This window comes from Grus americana, chromosome 3 (genome assembly GCF_028858705.1).
Source record: "Grus americana isolate bGruAme1 chromosome 3, bGruAme1.mat, whole genome shotgun sequence".
NCBI classification, from domain to species: domain Eukaryota; kingdom Metazoa; phylum Chordata; class Aves; order Gruiformes; family Gruidae; genus Grus; species Grus americana.
The window spans coordinates 67,610,615-67,631,769 of NC_072854.1; the positions used below are offsets into that span (position 1 = coordinate 67,610,615).

The following is a 21,155-nucleotide window of genomic DNA, read 5'->3' on the forward strand; positions in this document are numbered from 1 at the left end:
CAGTCTCCAGGGACATCAGTGCTAGTAAGCTGAGGACACACAGCTCTGCACCCTCCTGAGCAAGCACATAGTTCTGGTTCTTGTGACATCTGGGAGAGACAAACACTTAACGGGCCCTTATAGCTCTCAATCCTGTAAAATGTCAGGGGGCAAAATTAGGTCTCTTTTTTCCATCCCCCTTTCCACCTTTTCCACTATTCTTTTCAGGTCTCGAACCAGCCCTGTTTCCATATGGAAACACTAAGGAGAGGGTTAGAAAGTAAAACGTACCCTTCAGGCAGAGGCAGGCACTTGCCTTCACTTGGTGCTCTAAATACTCTTGGACTTGCTAGCTCAGGTCATTCCTTTTCCAGAAAGACAGCACCTGAACAAGGTGCTATACCCTGACTGCTCACCTGAAGCACGCCCAGCTTCTCAGCTGAAATGGGGGAAGATATTTGGGCTGCCTGGCCTTCGCACTACTCAAGAGGATGGACTCCAGACTACTGCTGCCTGGAAACACGTGTCTCTCCCACACTGAGCAGAGACCAGAATCCAGTTTTGCATGATTCCCACCAAGCTGAAAAATCACTCCCACCCTCTCTGGCCACACTCCAACAGCAGATGTTACCAAAGACACAGGTTGGGGGTTTTGGTTTGGGGTTTTTTTGGTTGCTTCTTTTTTTTTACCTGATGAAGGGGACGTGATATGGTCGTACAAAGATGAAAAGACAAACACCAACAAGCTGTGCTGATGTCAGCTGAATGTAGCGATGAGTCCTGGAAATAGCTTTTTGAAGCTGCTCTCCCCACATTTTTCTATTTGTTGTACTGGAACAAACATAAAATCATTTAATGGAATCAAAACAAACCACATACAGTCAATAAAATGAGCAGATTAACTGTGCCTTAGGTTTACAGACATCCCATTAGGCTGTAGAACTGGAAATGCTGTAGGATGCATGGCAGAGAAAGGTAATAGCTCCTTGTGAGCCAGCCCAGAGTTAGCAGGGTCAGTGAGCCCAGGCACACCACACAAATACAGTTATCCTGCTTCTGGACATGAGAGGGATTTTGTCTACTATGCTTAAAAAGATCCATCCTCACATGACTTTTGATACCTCCACTCACTGGGGATAACTGGAAACTGACTGTAGTAACCATAATCATAAAACCAAAAATCCATGTTAATCTCACAACTGGTAAAATTTCTTGTGCTCACAGTGAAGAGATCTTCTCCGGATCATCTCTGGCTGGGAGATGACTGGCTACCCATAGCTGTTGGCTGTTCTTAGCTTGAAAGTTTGTGGGTGGGTGCATATACCTCTGCTTCTGCAGACCTAGCTTTTTCTTATCTTCAAAGTCAGCTGATACATGCAGATACACCACCAGCCCAGCAGCCATGCTAAGCACTGCTGTAACTTGTCATTCTCAGAACAGACAACTAACTGGTCAGCCTCGTGAATCAGCATTGGACACATTATTATTCAGATTCAAAAGGACAAGTATACACAACAATCTACCGTATACGCTGATGTGCCAAGGTCCGGCTCTGCCTTTAACTCCTCCTCTAGCCACGATTTTCACAAATACAATTAGCCACAGAGACATTTCGTTCATTTTAGAATTCCCACGTGAATGCCAATTATGTTTGTAGTCACTGAGCACATTTTTCCAACATCAGACAGGGGTTTAAGGACAAGCATTAAATCAATGTCAACCATCAGAATTCTTCTATGCCAACATAAAACCTTAAGAGACTTACAAAACACGGTGTATTCTACTGTACAGAAGTTCACAGAGAAATAGCACTTTCAATACCAACCCAGTGCCATTTGTTCATGGCAAACCTATTTCCAGCTATGATTACAAGCAACAGACTTGGAAGAAAATCTTCTACGCATCTGACCATAAAAGAGAACAACTCTGGAGGCTTTCATTTGGCTGGTTCCTTTGGGGGAGAGGGTGCTCATTTTGGGTTGGTTTTTTTGTTTGTTTTGAGTTGTTGGTTGGGGTTTTTTATGGTATTTTGGTGGGGTTTTTTAACCTACCTGGCATTCACAATATTCCCTGCACTTAATTCAACCATCTCTTCAAATCCCACTGCAAATATGTCAGGAGGGCAGTTATCATCATCTGTTGGCAAGACAGAAAAGTCATACAAGAGTTACTATTTTGTTGTTTCTTGTAATGACTACTTTTCTTATTTCTGTCAGAGATCATTCCTGTAGTTCTATTTTGTGTATCCCCTGCCAAGCTATACATATTCATAGTTCCTTTAATCTAATCTCACAAAACAACCCCTGCAGTTCCTCTGAAATTTTTTCCTGCTTTTCTCCCACCAGTTGGTCTCCATCTCTCTTGCAGGAAGCAGTTCAGAACAGAGCATTATATTGTAGCAATGTTAAGATGAGAAAATATTCAATGTTCTCTCTCCCTCACCCCACTCATCACTAAAGCCACAACATCTCACTACCCACCATCTTTCACCCACTTGTCATTTTACCCCACATGCTTTTCCTTTTCTTTTTTGACACTGATTCCTGTGTAACTGAACTTACTGTCCACACACCAGTATGTCACTTCCATCTCAATACCTTTAGTAGATTTATCTACTAGTTTAATGAAACCTTCAAGTTTCTTCTTATCTTCTTTCTTCCCAGTCCTTCTTAGATCACCCACACTTAAGGTTAGGTTAGGTCACTCTAGAGCACAGTGAACATCCCTTCCCTGACCCAGGCCTGTGGATATTACCCTAGTAAAACACCAAAGATCAAATGCTCTCATATAATAGTGTGAAGCATATCTGTTGACCCATCAGGTCTGTCCATTGCCTAAAGGGATCTTCCTTTTTTTTTTTTAAAAACAAAACAAAACAAAACAAAACTGGCCAAGGTAACAGTAACATAATTCAACATGAAGACATAAATAGTAGACAACCACAGGAACCTAAATCAGATCTGCCTCAGAAAATAAGAACAGAAAGAAAAGTAAAATATGCAGCAACTGTCTGTAGACACAAAGGTGAAACTAGCATATGACAGCTAGCCTCCTTTTCTAGCTTAACACGACACACACTGTCACGTGTGTATTTTCCATTAATAATTTTGGACATTTGTCTTTGAATGCGTGCCCATTTTTGTAAGCACTGCACTGACATTACCATGAACACAGACATTTGCATGGTCATACCCTAGCTCTGCACGTAATTCAGCTCTCTTCCAGAAGCTGCTAGACCTATCATGTTATGGTTGCCTGTACCATGTAGTCCTGCTCCTCCAGTTCTCTCAGGGGAAGGCCTGGCAAGGCTAGCACATGACAGGCCCTCAACAAATTTTAATATCATGCCCATGGTCATGTGTTAGCACATCTAAACTGTTCCTGAAACAGACTGGACTAATCATTTACGTAAGCTGCTCAGAGTACAGTGGTCTGCACCTAATCACGTATCCATGCACTCAAGCACTAAGGGTTCAAACAAGACACCTTTTATAAACAGCCAAGGATTTGAGGAATGAATTGCTGAGCTTCAAGGTTAGGCACAGGACTATCCCTGTGATGCCTGCAGGAAGCTAAATGTTCTACTGTAACAATGAAAGCACAGATTTTGCCATAGTTTTGCAACCACTCAGTTTTTAAATGACAGAACATTCACTTTTCATTTTCCTCAATAAAATCTGTAGATCAATTACAATACCTGACCTTGTTCTGTAAATAGAACAAGAAATTCAGCAGCCAATTTAAGGAAGCCACAAGCACAAGAGCTTTCTATACTGCTAAAAAAAAGAAAATTGCCTTCAACAAAATAAATCTCTTTTGTCTGAAGGCTTTGATAGTAACATTTCCAGACAATCTCAGAGTCCAGATAGTACAGATATGTTTAGCTCCAGATAAAGGCCAAGGAGACATTCTGAGGGTACCTAAGCATGTAGCTCCTGCTCACAATGAAGAGCAAAGTACAGAGATACAGAAGAAGAAAATGAAATATGGGATGCAGAATAGGCAGATACAGCCCATGATGGCATGAAAGAGACCTCTGAATTCTGACCTGCTGAAGGTTCAAAGCAGTCATGTGGTTTAGACTCAGGAGTTGCTCTGACTATCAGGAGCCCTTCACACACCATTCCACTGCTGCAGGGACACAGCACAAGTCTACATGGAGCTGAATACACCCCTAAGCACTGACAGAAAATGCCCTCCAAGATACACTGCCTTTGAAAAGAACAGCTGGTCAAATCTTGCATCCCAACTCACTGTCTCTAGAGATGCCAGCAAATATTGCATACACATTTTGATTGTGAAGTCTTACCCTGAAATTCAGAAACTCCAGAGAGCTTGGGAGAATCCAGCAGCCAGTCTGTCAGCTCACTGGTACCAAGGATGTTGCTTCGAAACTGCTTCCCCCCATTCACATTCCAGGTCCCCGTGGCAACACGAACACGCTTAAAGCTTGTGAATTCAAACTGACGCTCTGACATGGCCTTCAAAATACTTGGAGTTACTGACAGAAGAGGGGAGAGAGAAAGAAGGTGCGTAAGAAAAGAATGTGCTGTAAAAGAACAGAAAGCATACAGACAGCGGTGACACAGTCACTGTGAAATAATGTCATTACCCCAGCAGCAGCAACACAAAAGCTAAGGAATAACTCCAATGGCAATAACTACAAGATAACTGGGGCTGGCATCAGCAACATCTCTTTCAGAAACCAGGAACCCTTTGAAAGCTTATGAAGGGCTGGTCACTCACTTGCAGCATACATTTTCCCGCACTTCTTCAAGTAATAAGCAAACAAATTCTTTTTTTCCCCTTTAATCTTTTCAGTTTAGCCTACAGCAATCCAGCATGTCACAAGTTATGACTTAAATTGAAGCCCTAAGAAATTTAGGGTGTGGAGGGAAAGGTGGAGAGCAGCAGACACGTATCTCACATCAGTCCAAATCTAGCGCTGTAGTGGCTCTCTAGCCTGGTCAGAACTCCTCACAGGAAACTGCTATATTCACTTACTTTTGCTAAGTATAGAAAATTAGCAGTGTGCTTTTTTTGTGTAAGCAACTGAGGTAACCTTAATCTTTACTATCTGATTTGCATTGGCAGTCAGGCATAGAGAAGCTATCTGGATTTTCCTTGCGGTCCCCATCAGGGAACAGCCCCAGGATTGAAGTGGCACTGAATGGTTCAAGTCTATCCTATTGAAATCCACTAGCTCTCTGGAGCAAACTGACCACGTAATACTGCTTGTGGGTGCAATTATCCTGTATTTTGCACACAAGTATCTTCTCAGAGAGCGCTAAGTTGGTTTACTCTAGACGGGTGCATACAAATGTGTATATGTTGTGGACTGTCGGGGCCCTGGAGTAAAGCAAGGAATGAACCAACGTAACAATATAAATGTGCCTTTAAAGATCCAAATGGCTAAAAGCATGTGCAAACTGCAGGCCAAAACCAAGGAGATAAGAACTCTGAGCTCAAGAGACTGTCTCAAGACAAACTCAGACAGGACCAGACTGGGAATATAGCCCTAAAATCCTTCCCTCTGGTCCAACTCCTCTAAGCTGTCAGAGGAGATCATCATCAAAGAGCAGACAAACATACTCAGAAGTCCAAAACAAAATAAGAGAAATAAGCACAGTGGAATTAAAACACACAGAGTTGTGCTATGGTCACTTGAAAACAGTGTTTTAAACAACAGATATGTGCAAAAGTAGCTTATTTATTGACTTTTTTCAAAAGGGTGCAATTGCTTATGTCTGACAGCTAAGAACAGACACAAAAGTGAAGGATTTACCCAGCAGTGCAGTGTGGTCCATAAGCATCTTGCCTTTGTCTGCATATTCCTCGCTGAAGAAGTCACCCATTAGCAGCAAGTTGATGGCTTCCTGCTTTACTGCATCAAAGAAATTTGACTGAATGGTGCGAGACACAGACCGGGCACCATCCTTGAGTTTCCCAACCTACATCAGACAGGAATCATCAGTACAAGTGTCACTGAAGAATAAATTGGACATCTTCCTTTACTTGTGAATAAACAGTTGTGCCATTTTTCTTTACCTTGTGCTTCCCCTCAAGGGCACGACTGCCAGTAAATACTCTGCTCAGATTATGGCCATTGAGAGTCCACATCACTTTGTAGGATTCCACAAAGCGCTCAATTATAGATTTAGAGTTCAACCCAAGGCTCTCTAATTGAGCAAGCAGGATCTGGATTAGGTGCAGAAGGAGAAAAAAACAACAACATTGTTCTTAAGTGTATTTTTGCTTTTTATCTTCAGTTTAAGTATTCCAGCCAGCACCATTCTGTATCATAGAGCTGGCAAGACAGACTTGTATAACTGAGGCTTATGCCCTCTGTCCTGTCTTTCCCATGGAACAGACAATGTATGCAGTACAGGCATCCATGAAAGGTCCTCTAACAAACTCACCTCCAGTGCAATGAAGGACTGTACACTATTAGTACGATCCAGGCAGTCCAAACAATTCATTCGAAAAGTCCCTGTCTGCAGACTTTGGTAACCAAACACAACAGGAGGGAGGAAAAAAAGATATATTTTAAAACAACATCTAATCACGAGTTGATTGAACAAGATCATCAAATGTTCAGACTGAATATACCCACCCATATTTTGATGGTGCAAGCACATTGTGCACAATGTATGCCATTAACATGCCTAATGACTTGACTACGACTGCAACACTGTACTAGCAAATCCATGCACTGGTAATTTTGCAGATTCCAAACCATGGAGATGCAGTTACGCCAAATAATCTATTTAGCACCAAGACTACACCTTGCCTCAAAATTGTATTTCAAGATGGTCATTTACACTCGTGGTCCAAACACAGCAAGAAACCTAGGAAGGCCAGGACAGGTGGTGCCTGGCTATGCTGGGACAGAGGGGCAGGGACACTCACCGTGGACTTACATTCTCGCCCTTTGTGAAGATTCCAAAGTCTTCCCAGTGCAATTTCAGCTGAGGCCTCAGTAAGTTTTCCAGTTTCTCAGTTTTCCCACCTTTTGCAAATTGGTGGTAGTCAAAGTTTATCATGGGAGTGTCTGCTGCATGGGAAGAGGCCCATAGCAGTTTCTGTTTAGATGGAGAATGAAAGAAAACAAATCCTGCTCGAGCCACAATGTAAGGATTGATACCAGCATGCTTTTATCATTACTAAACTTTGACTGTTTATCACATTTTTAATATCGAGAAGTTCATAGGGAATTTTGAAAGGTCAAACATGAAAAAAGCAACTGAAGTTCCCTATTTGTTTTCTTTCCAAAAGTAAATTGGATTGTTAGACCCCAATTTTTCTGCAGGGGAACTCAAACTGTAACTGCATAGCATACATGAGAATTGCTGCTGGCTGCAGCTTGGCTAGTGGCAGTCCTGCAGCAGTGGGCTGCTACCTCTGTGCACGAGGGTGTACAGCAACAGTGAAGCTCTGGGCAGGCTCAGGACAGACCTCTGATGGGAAGGGTGTCCAGAGCTGCTTAAGGTAAAAGAGCATAACAGTGCATGAGTGTATTTTTTAACCATTCCTGACGTGCCAAGACCTGGGAAAACAGGGCCCTAGATTTAGGTAGAGGATGCCTGGGGAGAAAGCAGAAAGAAATGATGTCCCAGGAAAGATATTAAAAAATGTCTGTGGTAAACCACAAAAGTGAAAGAAGAGGCACAAATAGCCTCATTATTTCATCTCCAATTTCCATGACCTCACACGCATTTCCGTAATCACTACAAATTTCATCAAGGTATCTGTAATAGATATGACAATAATACATCCTGCTCTCCAGGACAAAGCCAGAGAGAACTGTTGCATTAATTCTAACTATGCAAGCCTTTGTCTATTCCCTTCCCTCCTGCACATTCTCATCTCAGGAGACGGATGCTTTTCTCCACTTAGATTGTGACACAAAACTGAACAAACGATTCTTATATTACAATAAAAGTGTACATGCAGCAGTTACACCAGTATAATTGTATCAAATAAGCTATTGATCCTTCCCCGCAGAAACAAATTTAAAGGTGTTGCGTGGTGTATGGAGAGAGATGTGCAAAATATATTTCATTACTGTTACAAAAGCCAAAACATTTGGTATCTGCTTCTCTGTTGTCAACACCTCAACTTGCCTTTACAGCTGCTGGCACTAGTAATGCACTTAAGCATGACATTTACCCACTGCCTCAGTGGAAATCATTGTCAGAGTATTTGTAACTACACTACAGCCCTGCTTTTACTGTAAACATAATTACATGTATTATAGGGGATGCTTATGAGAGGAACAGCATTACTGGGAACAGTATTGATTTTTGGTCTGGTAACAGCTGATTCAGGTAACAGCTGAAGGTAAGCCGGTCATTTACAATTTTTCATTTGTTCCTGTTGAATAAATGAATGGTAGAGGTGACATTATGATCAAGGAAACCCAGCAGCAATAACTACAAGAATATTTTGAACCAACTCTGATAAGAATTATTAAGACTGCAGCAAGAATTGGGAGAAGAGGAGGGAATACAAGCAAAGGAAGATGGAGAAACAAAGAAATAAGCTAATGACAGAAGAGGAGAAAAGTTTTCATTCCTAACCATTCCCCTATTAATTACTTTATTTTTAATTCAAGTCTTTTAAAAATCAAAGTAAAAATTAACTACATATTCTTTCCAAGCATCCATTTATTAAAACGCAAAGGTAAAGAAAAAACCAAGAGGTGGTTGTTTTGAATGGGTATAAAACTTCAGTTTCCAGTACTGTCCATCTAAATTCTTTCAACTTACAGAGTGCTTTCATAATTTATTTTTTTATACAGGGATAAAGTTTAACAATTTAAACAAAACAGGTCTTTATTTAAATCAAATTAACAAATGCAAGGTCTTTATTCTAGAGATGCCTTCTTTCTCACTTAATTTCTGATTGTATGATACTGGCCAGAACACAGTCTTCAAGAACGTGAAAGTTTGATAAATTATCTATATTCACAAGAAATGTCAGTTTTGTATCCTCATACGTTATTTGAGCATTTCAGAAGTGATTATATCTTACCCTTAAATTTCAATGTTTTTGCAAAATAAACTATAAAAACTATTTTAAAGATAGGGAAAGCAAGAGATTTTAGAGGCTTAGCTGTGTCATGCAGAAATTCAGTAAGAAGCTGAAAACAGAAGCTAGGACCAGACTTCGCTTCTGTACCTTCCTTATTGCCTTGCAAGCTTTAGTCACGATCACTTTCTTTGGCCATATTCTGTACAGGGGGAGACTTTCACTTTGTCACTTTCCACTGGAGAAGCTGACAGACCTCTCCAACTCTTTTGGAGGAGAAGGAAATGGTCACACATAAAAACTGCCAAAAAACTCAAGACACTCTTTGTCTTGAGTACATTACTCCAACAGAGAGGGAAACAAATCAGAAACTCTTACTTAACTACAATTTTCATTTTGCTTAATTTCACACAGTAAACATTTTAACTCAGAACTGCTGTATTATTCTTTACCAATGATAAATACATAACACTTACTAGAGGTGTGTACTTAAACCATTCTTCATATTATTCTTAGGAAGATAAAACTCCAAAGTATCTGTGTTGGATTTCTAAAGCAACAGGCACTTAGAAGGCAGACTTCCATCAACCTCCAGCCAGATTCAGGCAGCTACTGCACTGCCGCAAATCTCACTCAGTGCCAATCTGTGGCTTCAAGTACACTTTAGTTTTACAAATCTGGCCATAAGAATACTGCACTAGAACTCAGCGCAGCTTTATTTCTACAGTGTCTGACATGCTTGCTTTCAGGTATTAGTTGTGCCTAGGGACATTTAGGGGCCAGGAAAACTTCTCTTCATACACCAGACTGTCATTTGGTGCTCAGGCAGCCAATTCCCATCGCAATCAGTGCAAGATAGCTATTTCCCATTAGAATCAGAGCAAGACAGCTTGCTTATGCTCAGTAAGCCAGGCTCAGTGCCTGGCCCCCAAGCAGTTCTGGCAATCCCATAAGGCACCTGACTGCATTGGCAACTACATACTATGACAAAGCTGACCACGATTCATTTTTGCAAATGTGAACTACTCTTAGGAGAGTTAGGGCATAAATGTGTGAAGAAATAAGCAGGAAGGCAGTGCTGGAAATTAAGCCATGAGACTATGAAGCACCATTCTCTCAGTAAGTAACATCTAGTAAAGATATAACATGATTTCTTTAGATATACTATTCATCACCTACTGGGCCAGAAGGGAAACGGAAGAACATGGAGGCTCAGGGGAAATCAGCAGTCAAAAAAAAATAATATTGCGTTTACCTTAAAAGCTCTGTCGAGCACCTCCTCCCCTCCTCTGCTTCCCAACAGGTTAACGATCACTTGTTTTCCATACTGCTCTTTCAGAAGTGTCATATGCCTACAGCAAAAGTAACCATAATAGGTACTAAACAAAACCATGTTATGTTGCCTACTACCTTTTTCAAAATACAGAAGTAGAGATCATTGTTTTTTCCATCCAGCAGAAAGTTTCAGCCACAGCGGCTACAGACATCTTCCTCAGATTCCTTGCAATCAATTATTATAGTACAAATGGTGAACTTATGCAATGAATGGGCACAGTATTTTGTACTGAACTTAAAGAAATAAGCATCTTAAGAAACAGGCCCCAGATCTTTTGTGTCACTGTTAGCTTTGATAATGCCCTTCGTATGCTCCCACTTCTTGGATCTCAGCCTGGGAGCTACATAGGAAAGACAAGAAGAGAGGAAAACATATTACACTTCAACAGGAAATGCCCAGCATCTTGCAGGGCTGAGCCTACAAAGAGTCAGCAGCAGCAATGAGGCCTAGGACTCCAGTGCCAAGGCCAGAGTGGCACAAACACACATCACAGGCAACAGGGTTCAAACATCTCTGAGGTACTGCAACACTGAGACATTCACTCTCAATTAAACAGGAGGGTTAGTAACCACAAGAACTACTGCACTGGATCAGATCAAAGATCCTTTTAGCCAAGTGGCCTGGCGCAGATTCTTCAGGAAAAACACAAAATAGGACAAGTATAAAGTGGGGAGGTTTTTTGGCACATATCCCCAGCTTCTCAAATCCTGACATTTAGGGACTCTCAAGTCAAGAGCAGACTTGCAGAGGCACCCATTCTCTCCTCAATACGTTTGTTTCAAGTTGGCATGCATCTGCTACAGGAACTGTGCTGGCTCATCAAGAAACAATTAGATCTTAAAGCCATCTTCCATCATGTACTAACAACACTGTAGTAATACTTAAGAGAAAGCTAGATAGAAATAGACAAGAAAAATAAAATACACACTCACACAAATGAAAAGCTATTACATGCTGCAAAGCAACATGCAATGGCAAGCATCAGAAAAACAGCAAGTACACACCTTCTGGCATGCATCTTTAAATCCTATAACCAGAAATAAGTCACACAGAAAACCATGGAAGAGGAGAAAACAAAGAAAAAGTTGTCAGCATGGCCTTCAAGAAACACGGCTAAATATCTTTTCTGGTGTTACTTATGTTTCTGATTCTGCAACCAGTTCTCTGTATGCCAACTGTTCCCATACATTTGCACCCCTCTGATCCCAGCATCAAGATGCTACTTCTCTGCCAGTGTTGCTTCCTTACAATAAAACTGCTGAAGCTCAAGTCACCTGTTGAGTACTGTAAGCAGAGCTCCCCGAGGATTTCTCAGGGAGAGGGGACGAAAAAGATCCACTAACAGTATTATCACTTGCTTCTCTGTGCCTTCTCGACACATTAACCTATCACATGGTTAAATGCAACATGCTAATCCACTCTAACACACTTAGAAAAGCTGTAGCAGGTTGTTAATTTCAGTGCCTTTTTCCATATAAACAGTCGCTTCTTCCTTGCCCATTTTCAAAGGATTGTCTTTTGCAGATCTGTAAGCAGAGAGATCCCTAACTTCACCTAACCTAAAGGCTTTACTGTGCACAAGGGACAGAAAGCATAGTGCAAGTTGATCCTCATGTTCATGTTTCTTGCAAGAAAGCTATTCACCAGGTGCATCAGGGGCAGAGAGAAAAGGTTCTCTGAGCTAAATGGTCTTACTGACTTGTTTCTTGCTGAGGTACTCTCAATTTCTTGGGCAGCACAAGAGGATGCTGACTAAGTTACTGTTTTCTTCTTATATAAACTCTCTCTGCTGTGGAATCCAAACCTCTAAGATGGAGCTTCAGGGATACTGGCAGGGCAAGTTATCACGGCATCAGATGACCACAAGACCATGAGTCTCAAAGGCATTTGAATTCAGTAGGATTTAAGAGCCTTAAAAGGCTGGGAGAATGTAGGCTAAGACCCTTTGGAGCAGGGACTGCTGTGGTGCATAGTCCCTTTAGATTCTAATCCCTGTTTGGGGTCTTCAGTTTTGCAAAACTGTTAACAGTCACTAATATCATGTTTGCTAACAGTTGCAGTAAATGAAATCAAGAAATTAAGAGGCCTTACCCAAAATCAACATAAACTCTGATTTGCCAAAGCCAAATCAAAACAGAAATTAATCACATGAGCTGGCACTTACAGGTTGAAAATTTCCCACAGGCCAAATTCTTCATGTCCTTTTCAGGCAAATGTTCCCACTGATATCCATGGGATTTTGCCCTTAAAGGACAGCACTTCATAGTCAGACATTCAAAGGAATCAAGCTAATGCATGGCTTTTTTTACAGTTTCCAGCTGGCAAGCAGAGTCTTAATGGTTTAAAAAGGTTTACAAGCCAGTCTTTGGGTAAAGTAGAAAAGCATCAGCATAATAGCATCATACAACACTGATCATAGAATAAGATACTGTTATTTCTGTATAGCAGCAAAACAATGAGGAGAAAAACAAATCCACAATGGAGTGGAAGCAGTGTTTACTTTTAAACTACCTGCGTTGCAGTCGTGAAGAACACATGTTCTGTGTACCTTAAGTGTAAATTCACATTTGTTGGCTCACAAAGGGTTACACATACCTTCCTTTTGCATATTACTCAGTATTTCTCAGCTTTTACAGAAACAAGCCAAGAGACCAAATTAATTCAACTACCATGGAAAACAGAAAGGAAAATGCAAAAAAAAAAAAAGTGAATAAATTAAGTAAACCCACTTAATAAGCCACACCGCCTGGGGGATTGGCCATGTCATCTGAGAGATATTTCACTAACTAAGATGTTTCACATCTCTCAGGATTTACTAGGAAGCCATAAAGTTGTGGAATTTTGGTTAAATGCCAGGCTACTGTGCTACTGCCAAAGTGGAATGAAGCTTACCTGTCAAAGGCAGGAGCATTAGCTTCCAGACCTCTGCTAAGCCTTAGATGATGAGAACCCACCTAAAATAAAATATTGGAAGGAAAAGAAAGAGAGAAATAACTTCTTAAACTGCTAGAGTCCTAAATCACTAGAGGTCTCCCTTTTTCCTTCAGAGAAAAACATCTCTTTAACAGCACCAGATACCTCTTAACAGACTCCACACACCCACACACATAATATCCTTAATACAAAAGCCACAGCTTTTATTAGACGATAACATTTACAATTACAAGTGAAAACACAATTATCATTAAGCAAAGGGATACCTACACATCTTTTTATGGCCAAACAAATCACATTCCTTTGCCAGCTTCCTCTAGCAAATATCCCACACTGCCACACACAAGTATGCTGTGTGCCCAGCATTCTTCCTGCCCTTTTCTTGGCAGAAAAGGCTGCAGTTATGCCAGTTCCATGGGTTGTGTGTCCTGAGTTCTTTCATCTTTCATTATTTACAGAAACTAAAAAGCATCACAACAGTCCTTTGAAACTATGAAGGATGAAATCCTGTGCCATCAGTCTAACAGGACTTTTAATATGGATGTCAACAACAGTAGCCTCAAGCTCCTTTTGAACACCAGCTACTGCTATTACAGTACGCAGAAGGCTTCTCTCCTCTCCAAAAACTACACTGCTTATTATTTATAGGATCATGCATTGTTTCCTGTGCTTCATCATCTTCCCTTGTTTTTCATGAGGTTGGTTTCTGAAATGCTTTCTAACACCAGTACCAGCACACTCACATCCGAGGAATAAGAGTTACGAGTATTCACTAACATAAATGAAAGCTGCATAATCTAATCCAGATTAGGCAAAAAAAAAAAGCAGACTGTGTCCCTACTAAAAAGTTGAAAATTCTGTTTAACCAGAGATGCTACCCACCAGCCAAAAATACTTGAGAAAAAGCTCTATGGCTTCGTAACATACAGAACTACAGTGCTGGATACAGCTACGCCATGGGCAGGACACATGCACAACCATAGGGGCAGACCTGCTTTATAAAAAGAAGCAAGTATTGCACTGGATGGTGTTAACAGACAACAACACAGATCCTTTAATCATCTTCCTTTTAGGCTAAATCCAGTAGTTCTGAATGGTACCTACGTGCTAGATTTAAGGACTAAAAAAAGCAGCAAATAATCTTTAAAGAATCTAAAAAAGCACTTATGTTATGTATTCTCTCTACAAACATGTATGCATATATGTGCATACTCATTCTAGTTGCTTATCCCTTAATTCAGAAAATGCAAAGAGTGCTACGGTGATTCTTATTTGAGCTTGTAACTGTATATAAACTGTAAGTCACAGGCCACATGTAACCTGCTAGGCTTGATGCAATAATCTCCTGATGAAACCCTACATCTCTGCCTTGCAGAAGATCAGATTAGGTCATCACCACCCTTTTGACTGAAATCTAGCAAACACACCATCCAGACATTATACTTTGTTTGAAGGTAACATGCTCCTTACAGAGCTCCTGGTATCCCTACATACTCCACTTTCATTGTGGAAGTCAGTATCATCAGGCCAACTGGGCGTTTCAGAAGGAACAGCTATTCCAAATCAAATCAAAAATGTTACAAAGATGTTGCTGTAAGCTTCATCTTAGGACATTAGGACACAGTCCCTTACAAATAGTTCCCTGTAGAGGCATGTTAACATATGAAAATGTTAAACTTCAGTTAACTATAGCCATTTGTCTGGTTTAGTTCTGTTTATCTAAACATGCAAAATTTCCTATAAGGTAAACCTAAAATGAAAGAGCTCAGCATTTTCATGGAATGAGCTTTGCAGCTCATTAAAAAAAAACCCTCAACAAATTTTATGTAATTTCTAAATTATAAGTAGCAAGAGAGATAAGTGAGGTAGGCTTTTTGATTATTTGTTTACCTGAAGCCCTGGTTGCTCCCAAAACAGCGGAACAGAACCTCTGATCTGCACAAAGGAAGAGATGTCATCATCCAAGTAAATTGTCTGCAAAAATAAAATAAAGGGAAGGAGTTCTGCAGTTAGATCTATCAGCCTGTGACCCCTTCATCAGGTGACAGTTTAAGACACTGAACTCAAAGGGTAAAAAAGTAAACAGTGTACCTCACTGTATCCACTTACTGCTCAGGCACTTTTCCATAGTCTCACAGGCAGTGGAACAAAGCACAACGTATTTGCTTTCATGTCATCTTAGCAGATTCAATTCACTACTCACCAGAAATAAGAGAAAATTTAAAACACCACCACTGGCAAGAAGGAAGGAATCTTTCATCCACAATGAAGATGGATTTGATCTTCTGGTGGAGACACTCAGGAAGACCAGCCATATACTCTCCCTCTGTCTCTCTCACAAAATTTAACTGTACAAAATGTCATTGCTCCTTGTGACTGATGATGGGTAATGTCAGGTGTAGGATAAGCTTACCTCTTGCTTTATTTACTATTTCTTATTTCACTGCATGTTATGCCTTGTCAGCGTCCAAATAAATCTCAGTGAAACCAGCAGTTTCGCCACTCCCACTCCAAGATACAGCGAACAGCACACGATCTGTTTCCTTTCCAGGAGGCTTATAGCGAGAGGCTCTGAACTCCCCACTTCCTTCCCCAACCAGACCTCAAACTCTCCCTTCGTATTTGTTCACTGCTAACAAGCTGATTTTGAGTCAAATCTATGCAGAGTACAAAGACTGATTTCCCCCTTTGCCTTCCCTCCTCCACCAGCCCCCGAGCAAAGCGTTACATTATATGTTAACTTAGCACAAAAGGTACTATCTTCAGATTCAGTATAACCACAGAACAACTGTGCAAAGCCCGGCTCACTCCCCTGGCCTATACTTAGCAGTGGAATCCTGGCTGTTTTCCACAGGGGATACACGATACACATCTCTCTTATCTCATGCATGACAATGAGTCTTCTGCAGCCCTGTGGAGAAATGGTATCCATACCGATCATCCAGGTAGCTGCTTCTCTAACTGCATCATATCATTTAGCACAACTGCTGCCAGCTGGCTAGTAGCTCCCAAAAGAGAAAAGAACATGATAATAGGTTACCATACAGCCTTAATGTGGTTTGTGCTTTTGGATTTGCCACTAGATGTGCTGGATGGCAGAGGGAAAGTGCCTTCATTTACCTTAACCTGTCATCTTTGTAATCACTACCAATGTACAATTTTTAGAGCTACACATGTGAAAAGATGAAGTACAGCTACACCAGAGAGGTGGGTATTTAAATATTCTGTCACCAGTTTCATCTAACTGATCTTTACAATATTTTCACAGAGCACTTATAATTATCGCCATTTCACAAAGAGGAAAGATGTAAGTGGCTTCATCAGGGACACAATGTCAGTAGTGTAAAACTGTATGTTTCGAAGTTTTTAGCCTCACACGAATGAATTAAGAACCCTTCTCTGTTGCATCTCATCCTAGCACAACCCCCTGCAAGAGAGGGGGTTGCTCAGAGAAGCTTCCTTGCAAGGCCTGCCTCACAACTTTAGAAATGTGGCTCTAAACCACTCTCTCCCAGTAAAGTTTTCTAATCATTGCCCGTACCTTGAGTGCAGGAGCTAATTACCACTGCAACACAGAGACGCACCTGTCTTTGCACTGCTGTGCTCAGAAGAGTTCGCCCTGCAGTTGGCCTACAGGAGGAGCAAGCAGGCCCACCTTCTTCCTCTTTATCATATCCTCCCTCAGGTCGTACCGCAATGAGTCAGCGAGTACTAAACACTGAATCATCTTTTCACTCACAATCACCGACCCAGTGGAGCCAATTCAAAGGTAAAGCAAATTCGTGTAGCTCCACTGATAGCCCCAGCATTATCCTGACTCATATTAAATAAGGATCAGGTCCTGAATCTATGCAAAAAAGAGTCAGGACTGGCTCACTTCAAAATTTGACATGAATCATCACCTTTGTGATGCGATGAGTTGTAATGAAACATCTAATGATGACGATCACAGACAAAGATTCATTTGAACTACACTTTGGCCACTCAAGCAGCTTGCTACAGAGGATCAGTTTTCTTTACCATCTTCTGGAACATCCTGTTTCCATAACTAACTGAAAAATCAACAGCTCAAGTATGTCTTCGACCAGCTCTTTTAAAAGTCCCAGCTGCAACTTCTCTAGACCCACTGATTAAAAGATGATGATGATGATAATAATAAAAAAAGAATTTAATACCTGCAGTTTAACATCTTCCTGAGCTACAGTTTAAATGGAAAGTATTTCATCACAGTTACAGACCATGAATATATAACCTGCCTTCTTTATGCCAAAACCAGAAGAAAAATACTGACCAAACATTTCTGCCTTTCTGCATTAACAGATGCTTCTATTTCCACTTACTAGTGATTCAACACTGTAAGAGTTAACAGATGTTTGTTATTACTACCACTTACATTTTCTGTTCACTGGTTTTCACCCATTACTACTTCTAACAGTTTTCTGCTCTACTAAGCTGTCCATTTGGAGAACTGAACAACAACAAAAAAAATTTCAAACTATTTGGGGATCATTCCTGTGATCTAAACAGGATGCCCACATCCTGATTTGATGGGCTGGGGACATCATCTGTCAGGATGAGGTCTAAACAGAACTCCCCTATGATGATAGGGCATTTTAAAGAAGCTGACATTTTTATGCACATTGCCATGTAGCTTTTAGAAATTCACATGAGGTTTTTGAACTGGGAGCATGGCCTCTCTAACATAGTCATTCACAAGAAAGTTCTCCACGTTAGCACATTATATTTTTTTTTAGTCATTCACAAGAAAGTTCTCCATGTTAGCACATTATATTATTTTTTTTTCCACTTACAGGGCTCATCATTCTATTCTCTGGAGCAATTCTGTGGTCTTTCACAATTCCCTCACCTCATTCTCGTGACCCAGATGAATCCAAAATTATTTTCTTCCAAGCTGCCAGTGAGTTGGAAAAAGACCTAGTATTTTTTTAATGAGCGAGAGAATAACATCCTTTTCTGCCAGTCATTCCTTCCTAAACAGACTGTAACCATTTCATTGAGCATTACAACTGTGTAAATCTTCCCTGATTTTCAGCAATACCCACTATCCTTCATTCACCGCTCCAAGGAACATGACCCCTGATCTTGACATCGCCTTCTACTATGTATGCCCCTTGGTATTACAATAATAGTGGCAACAGCCTTCCTACCAGCAGACTTGTTAAGGAAGAGGGTTAAAGAACCTGAGACTAAGATGACTTTCCAGTTCAGGAATGGACATAATCTTAAACAACCATATATACTATAAGAAACCTCATTTGTTAAAATCTTAAATAAGCACTGATAATACATCCAGGTTAAAATAACAATCATAAATAAAAGATTCCAACTTCATTGCTTATGCAATTCCAGCATTTATGCATGGATAGGTACAGAATGTCTTTTCTCATATTCTTTCAAGCCTTGATGATTTTTTATTCACAATATCATGTTTTCTACATGGGCATATCTATCCCATTTTTCTGTCATTCTAGTTTTGACTTTATTACCCTGTCCTCTAGTAAATCCATTTCTCCTATTCTAATGCACTACATGAAAGATGAACAGTTCTTTAAGAAAAATAAACAGCACTTTGTTTCCAGAATTTTCCTGTCCTCTGTTTCCCTTAACTCATGGACAAGAAATACATCCCAGATCACACGGGTTTTCCTCTAAAAGTTCAATAACAATCAATTACATTCGGGACAACACTTTGGCATTAGGGTTGATACATACTGCTAAATCTTTTTCTTTGGGCTTCATAAAACTATTGTGGAGCCCTATCTTTTGCCTTAGATCCAAAATGATAGCAAGTTGTTGCCTACTTGCCCCAGGGAGAATGTTCATTCCTATCAAATCCTCAGAACACTCAAGGACTACTTCATTAATCTCAAAGGGTCTGGCCCATAGAACAATCCAATTCAGTCAGTGGGACAGATTTTCAGACATGTTTCCTGCAGACAACATAATAGCAACTGGATACGTAACCCATGTGGAGGACCTCTTTGCCTTGATAATAGATTGTTTGTCCTCTGACCTCTGGTGTTAGAATTTGCCATGTTTCTCTTTCGACTTCTGCTGTCTTAAACTCTTTTTGTGGTCTCTTTCTCAGACTCCAATATCAAGGGTGATAGTACTGAAAGTTCAAGAGAACGTTTCTCAATCTTTCTCTTCCACTGCATAGGGCCAGACCTTGCCCCTGTGATCCAAGGACCTTTCCTGGTAACACAAGCTTCATGCATAGGTACTGCTAGTAAGCTTCTGAGCCAAGAAGCAAACTGGTACTGCTTCTGAGCAAGAAGCAAACATCTACAACAACCAGCTGGTGTTCTAATCCCAGTGTGCTGTTCCCATTCATCGCTTGGAATAATTTATTCACTAATCTCCATCACTCAGCTTCATTAGAAGGAAGTAATTATCCAGTCACAACTTCAAACGGCAAAATTCATTAGAGACTCAAGGGGCACAGAGACACAGTCCATAATGAAATGGATACTCACGTGGCTTGTTCTGGGATCCCCAGCTCTGCCACACAACCTATAAAGAGCATGGATAACAGATGGCCTAAACACACCTCTCTGTGAGTCCCTTTAACTCAGACCACGGGATCCAAGGATATACTTGCCAAAACAATCCTCTTTGCCCCGCCTGGGGCCATACTAGAACTCGATCCAGAAAATAAATTAACCACATGATTACATCCATTCCTCTCCTGGAGAGCTATCCAACATGGTCTAGAAGTTATTGTGAAATAGGGATCATTTTTCTTAATCCATGCCCAACATTTTTTCTTAAACTGGAAGAAAGGGAAGGTTAATCCAAATTCATGGCATTTCCTTTCAATGCCTCATCAAGGTTTCCATTTTCTTTATTGAACAGTTCCATTAAGGGGAAAACAACTGAAATCATTCATTTATCTTCAGTAAATTAGGATTGTTCCCCATAAGTCACATACTAAGATATTAAGAGTTTAGCATGACTTTCCAGAGGATAACTGGGGGAGGAGCTGAAATGTAAACACTGACAGGCATGCAAACTAAATGAAGAAAGCACGCTTGTTTCTCAATGCTATCAGCAGAATAGAATTAAAAGAATGTGATACAGTCTCAACTTCAGGGGATTACTAGGAGAGGAAAAAAGGGTGAAGGGAAACATTTAAGCTAACACTGGGAAACAGAGAGTGATTTTAAAACTACTTGAGGATTAACTGGAATATGCAAGTAGAAAAGGCTGCCATCCCATTACAAAATACTGGCAGCAAATCTGGAAGTACACATTAGAGGGATTTCAAAAAAGCCCTCTTTTCTCTTCCCTTCATACTTTGCTTTTCCTCAAGTGTTTCCTACCATTCTTTCTTCTTTTCTTTGTAAAGATGCAAGCCAAATGATCAAATATCTGAAAGATCTACTAGTAGCTTTTTTTTGAAAAGCAAAAGTAGTGAGATATTTAACTTTTCCCCCCTTTTTCTCAAACACTGTGAGTCACAGTAGTTAAGTGAGCCCACAAAAAATGACTCACTGCAGAGCTAAAATGCCACACGGCTAACTCAGTGGGAGACAAAAGCATACCATCTATGCATAAAAGAGCTGCCTGGAGATAAGACTAATTGTTTCTCCCTCTTCTAAAAACAGAAAAATGTTAGAAGTAATTCCTATAAAGGGGGGAAAAGTCCTGGCTTTTCAGAATCCTAGGGTGCTATTTATCCATGAAAGCACATAGCCAGCATGCCATTATACTGTACAGGCTGCAGCAAATGGAAACAAAATGTTATTCAGCCAAGATATTACCTCATAGGCGATTAGTCAGTAGTCTACTATGAAAGTAGGAGAGAGTTTATTCCAGGACTCTTCCTTCCTAATGGTAAGTGGATGCCAGCTTG

At 40.5% G+C, this 21,155-nt stretch overlaps 1 protein-coding gene across 3 annotated transcripts in view; it reads right to left on the reverse strand.

Moving 5' to 3' along the window:
* The window catches only part of SYNJ2 (synaptojanin 2), a 70,172-nt gene that overhangs the window by 21,822 nt on the left and 27,195 nt on the right, over positions 1 to 21,155 (reverse strand). For 2 of the 3 annotated variants that reach the window (XM_054819137.1, XM_054819139.1), the window contains exons 5-14: positions 15,170 to 15,253; positions 13,238 to 13,299; positions 10,265 to 10,361; positions 6,889 to 7,061; positions 6,399 to 6,480; positions 6,028 to 6,177; positions 5,765 to 5,930; positions 4,289 to 4,480; positions 2,031 to 2,115; positions 670 to 810 (exon numbers count right to left, since the gene is read on the reverse strand). In XM_054819137.1, coding sequence (XP_054675112.1) covers positions 670 to 810; positions 2,031 to 2,115; positions 4,289 to 4,480; positions 5,765 to 5,930; positions 6,028 to 6,177; positions 6,399 to 6,480; positions 6,889 to 7,061; positions 10,265 to 10,361; positions 13,238 to 13,299; positions 15,170 to 15,253 — 1,232 coding nt within the window. The remainder of the gene's footprint in view (positions 1 to 669; positions 811 to 2,030; positions 2,116 to 4,288; positions 4,481 to 5,764; positions 5,931 to 6,027; positions 6,178 to 6,398; positions 6,481 to 6,888; positions 7,062 to 10,264; positions 10,362 to 13,237; positions 13,300 to 15,169; positions 15,254 to 21,155) is intronic. The other variant, XM_054819138.1, reaches the window with a different exon arrangement.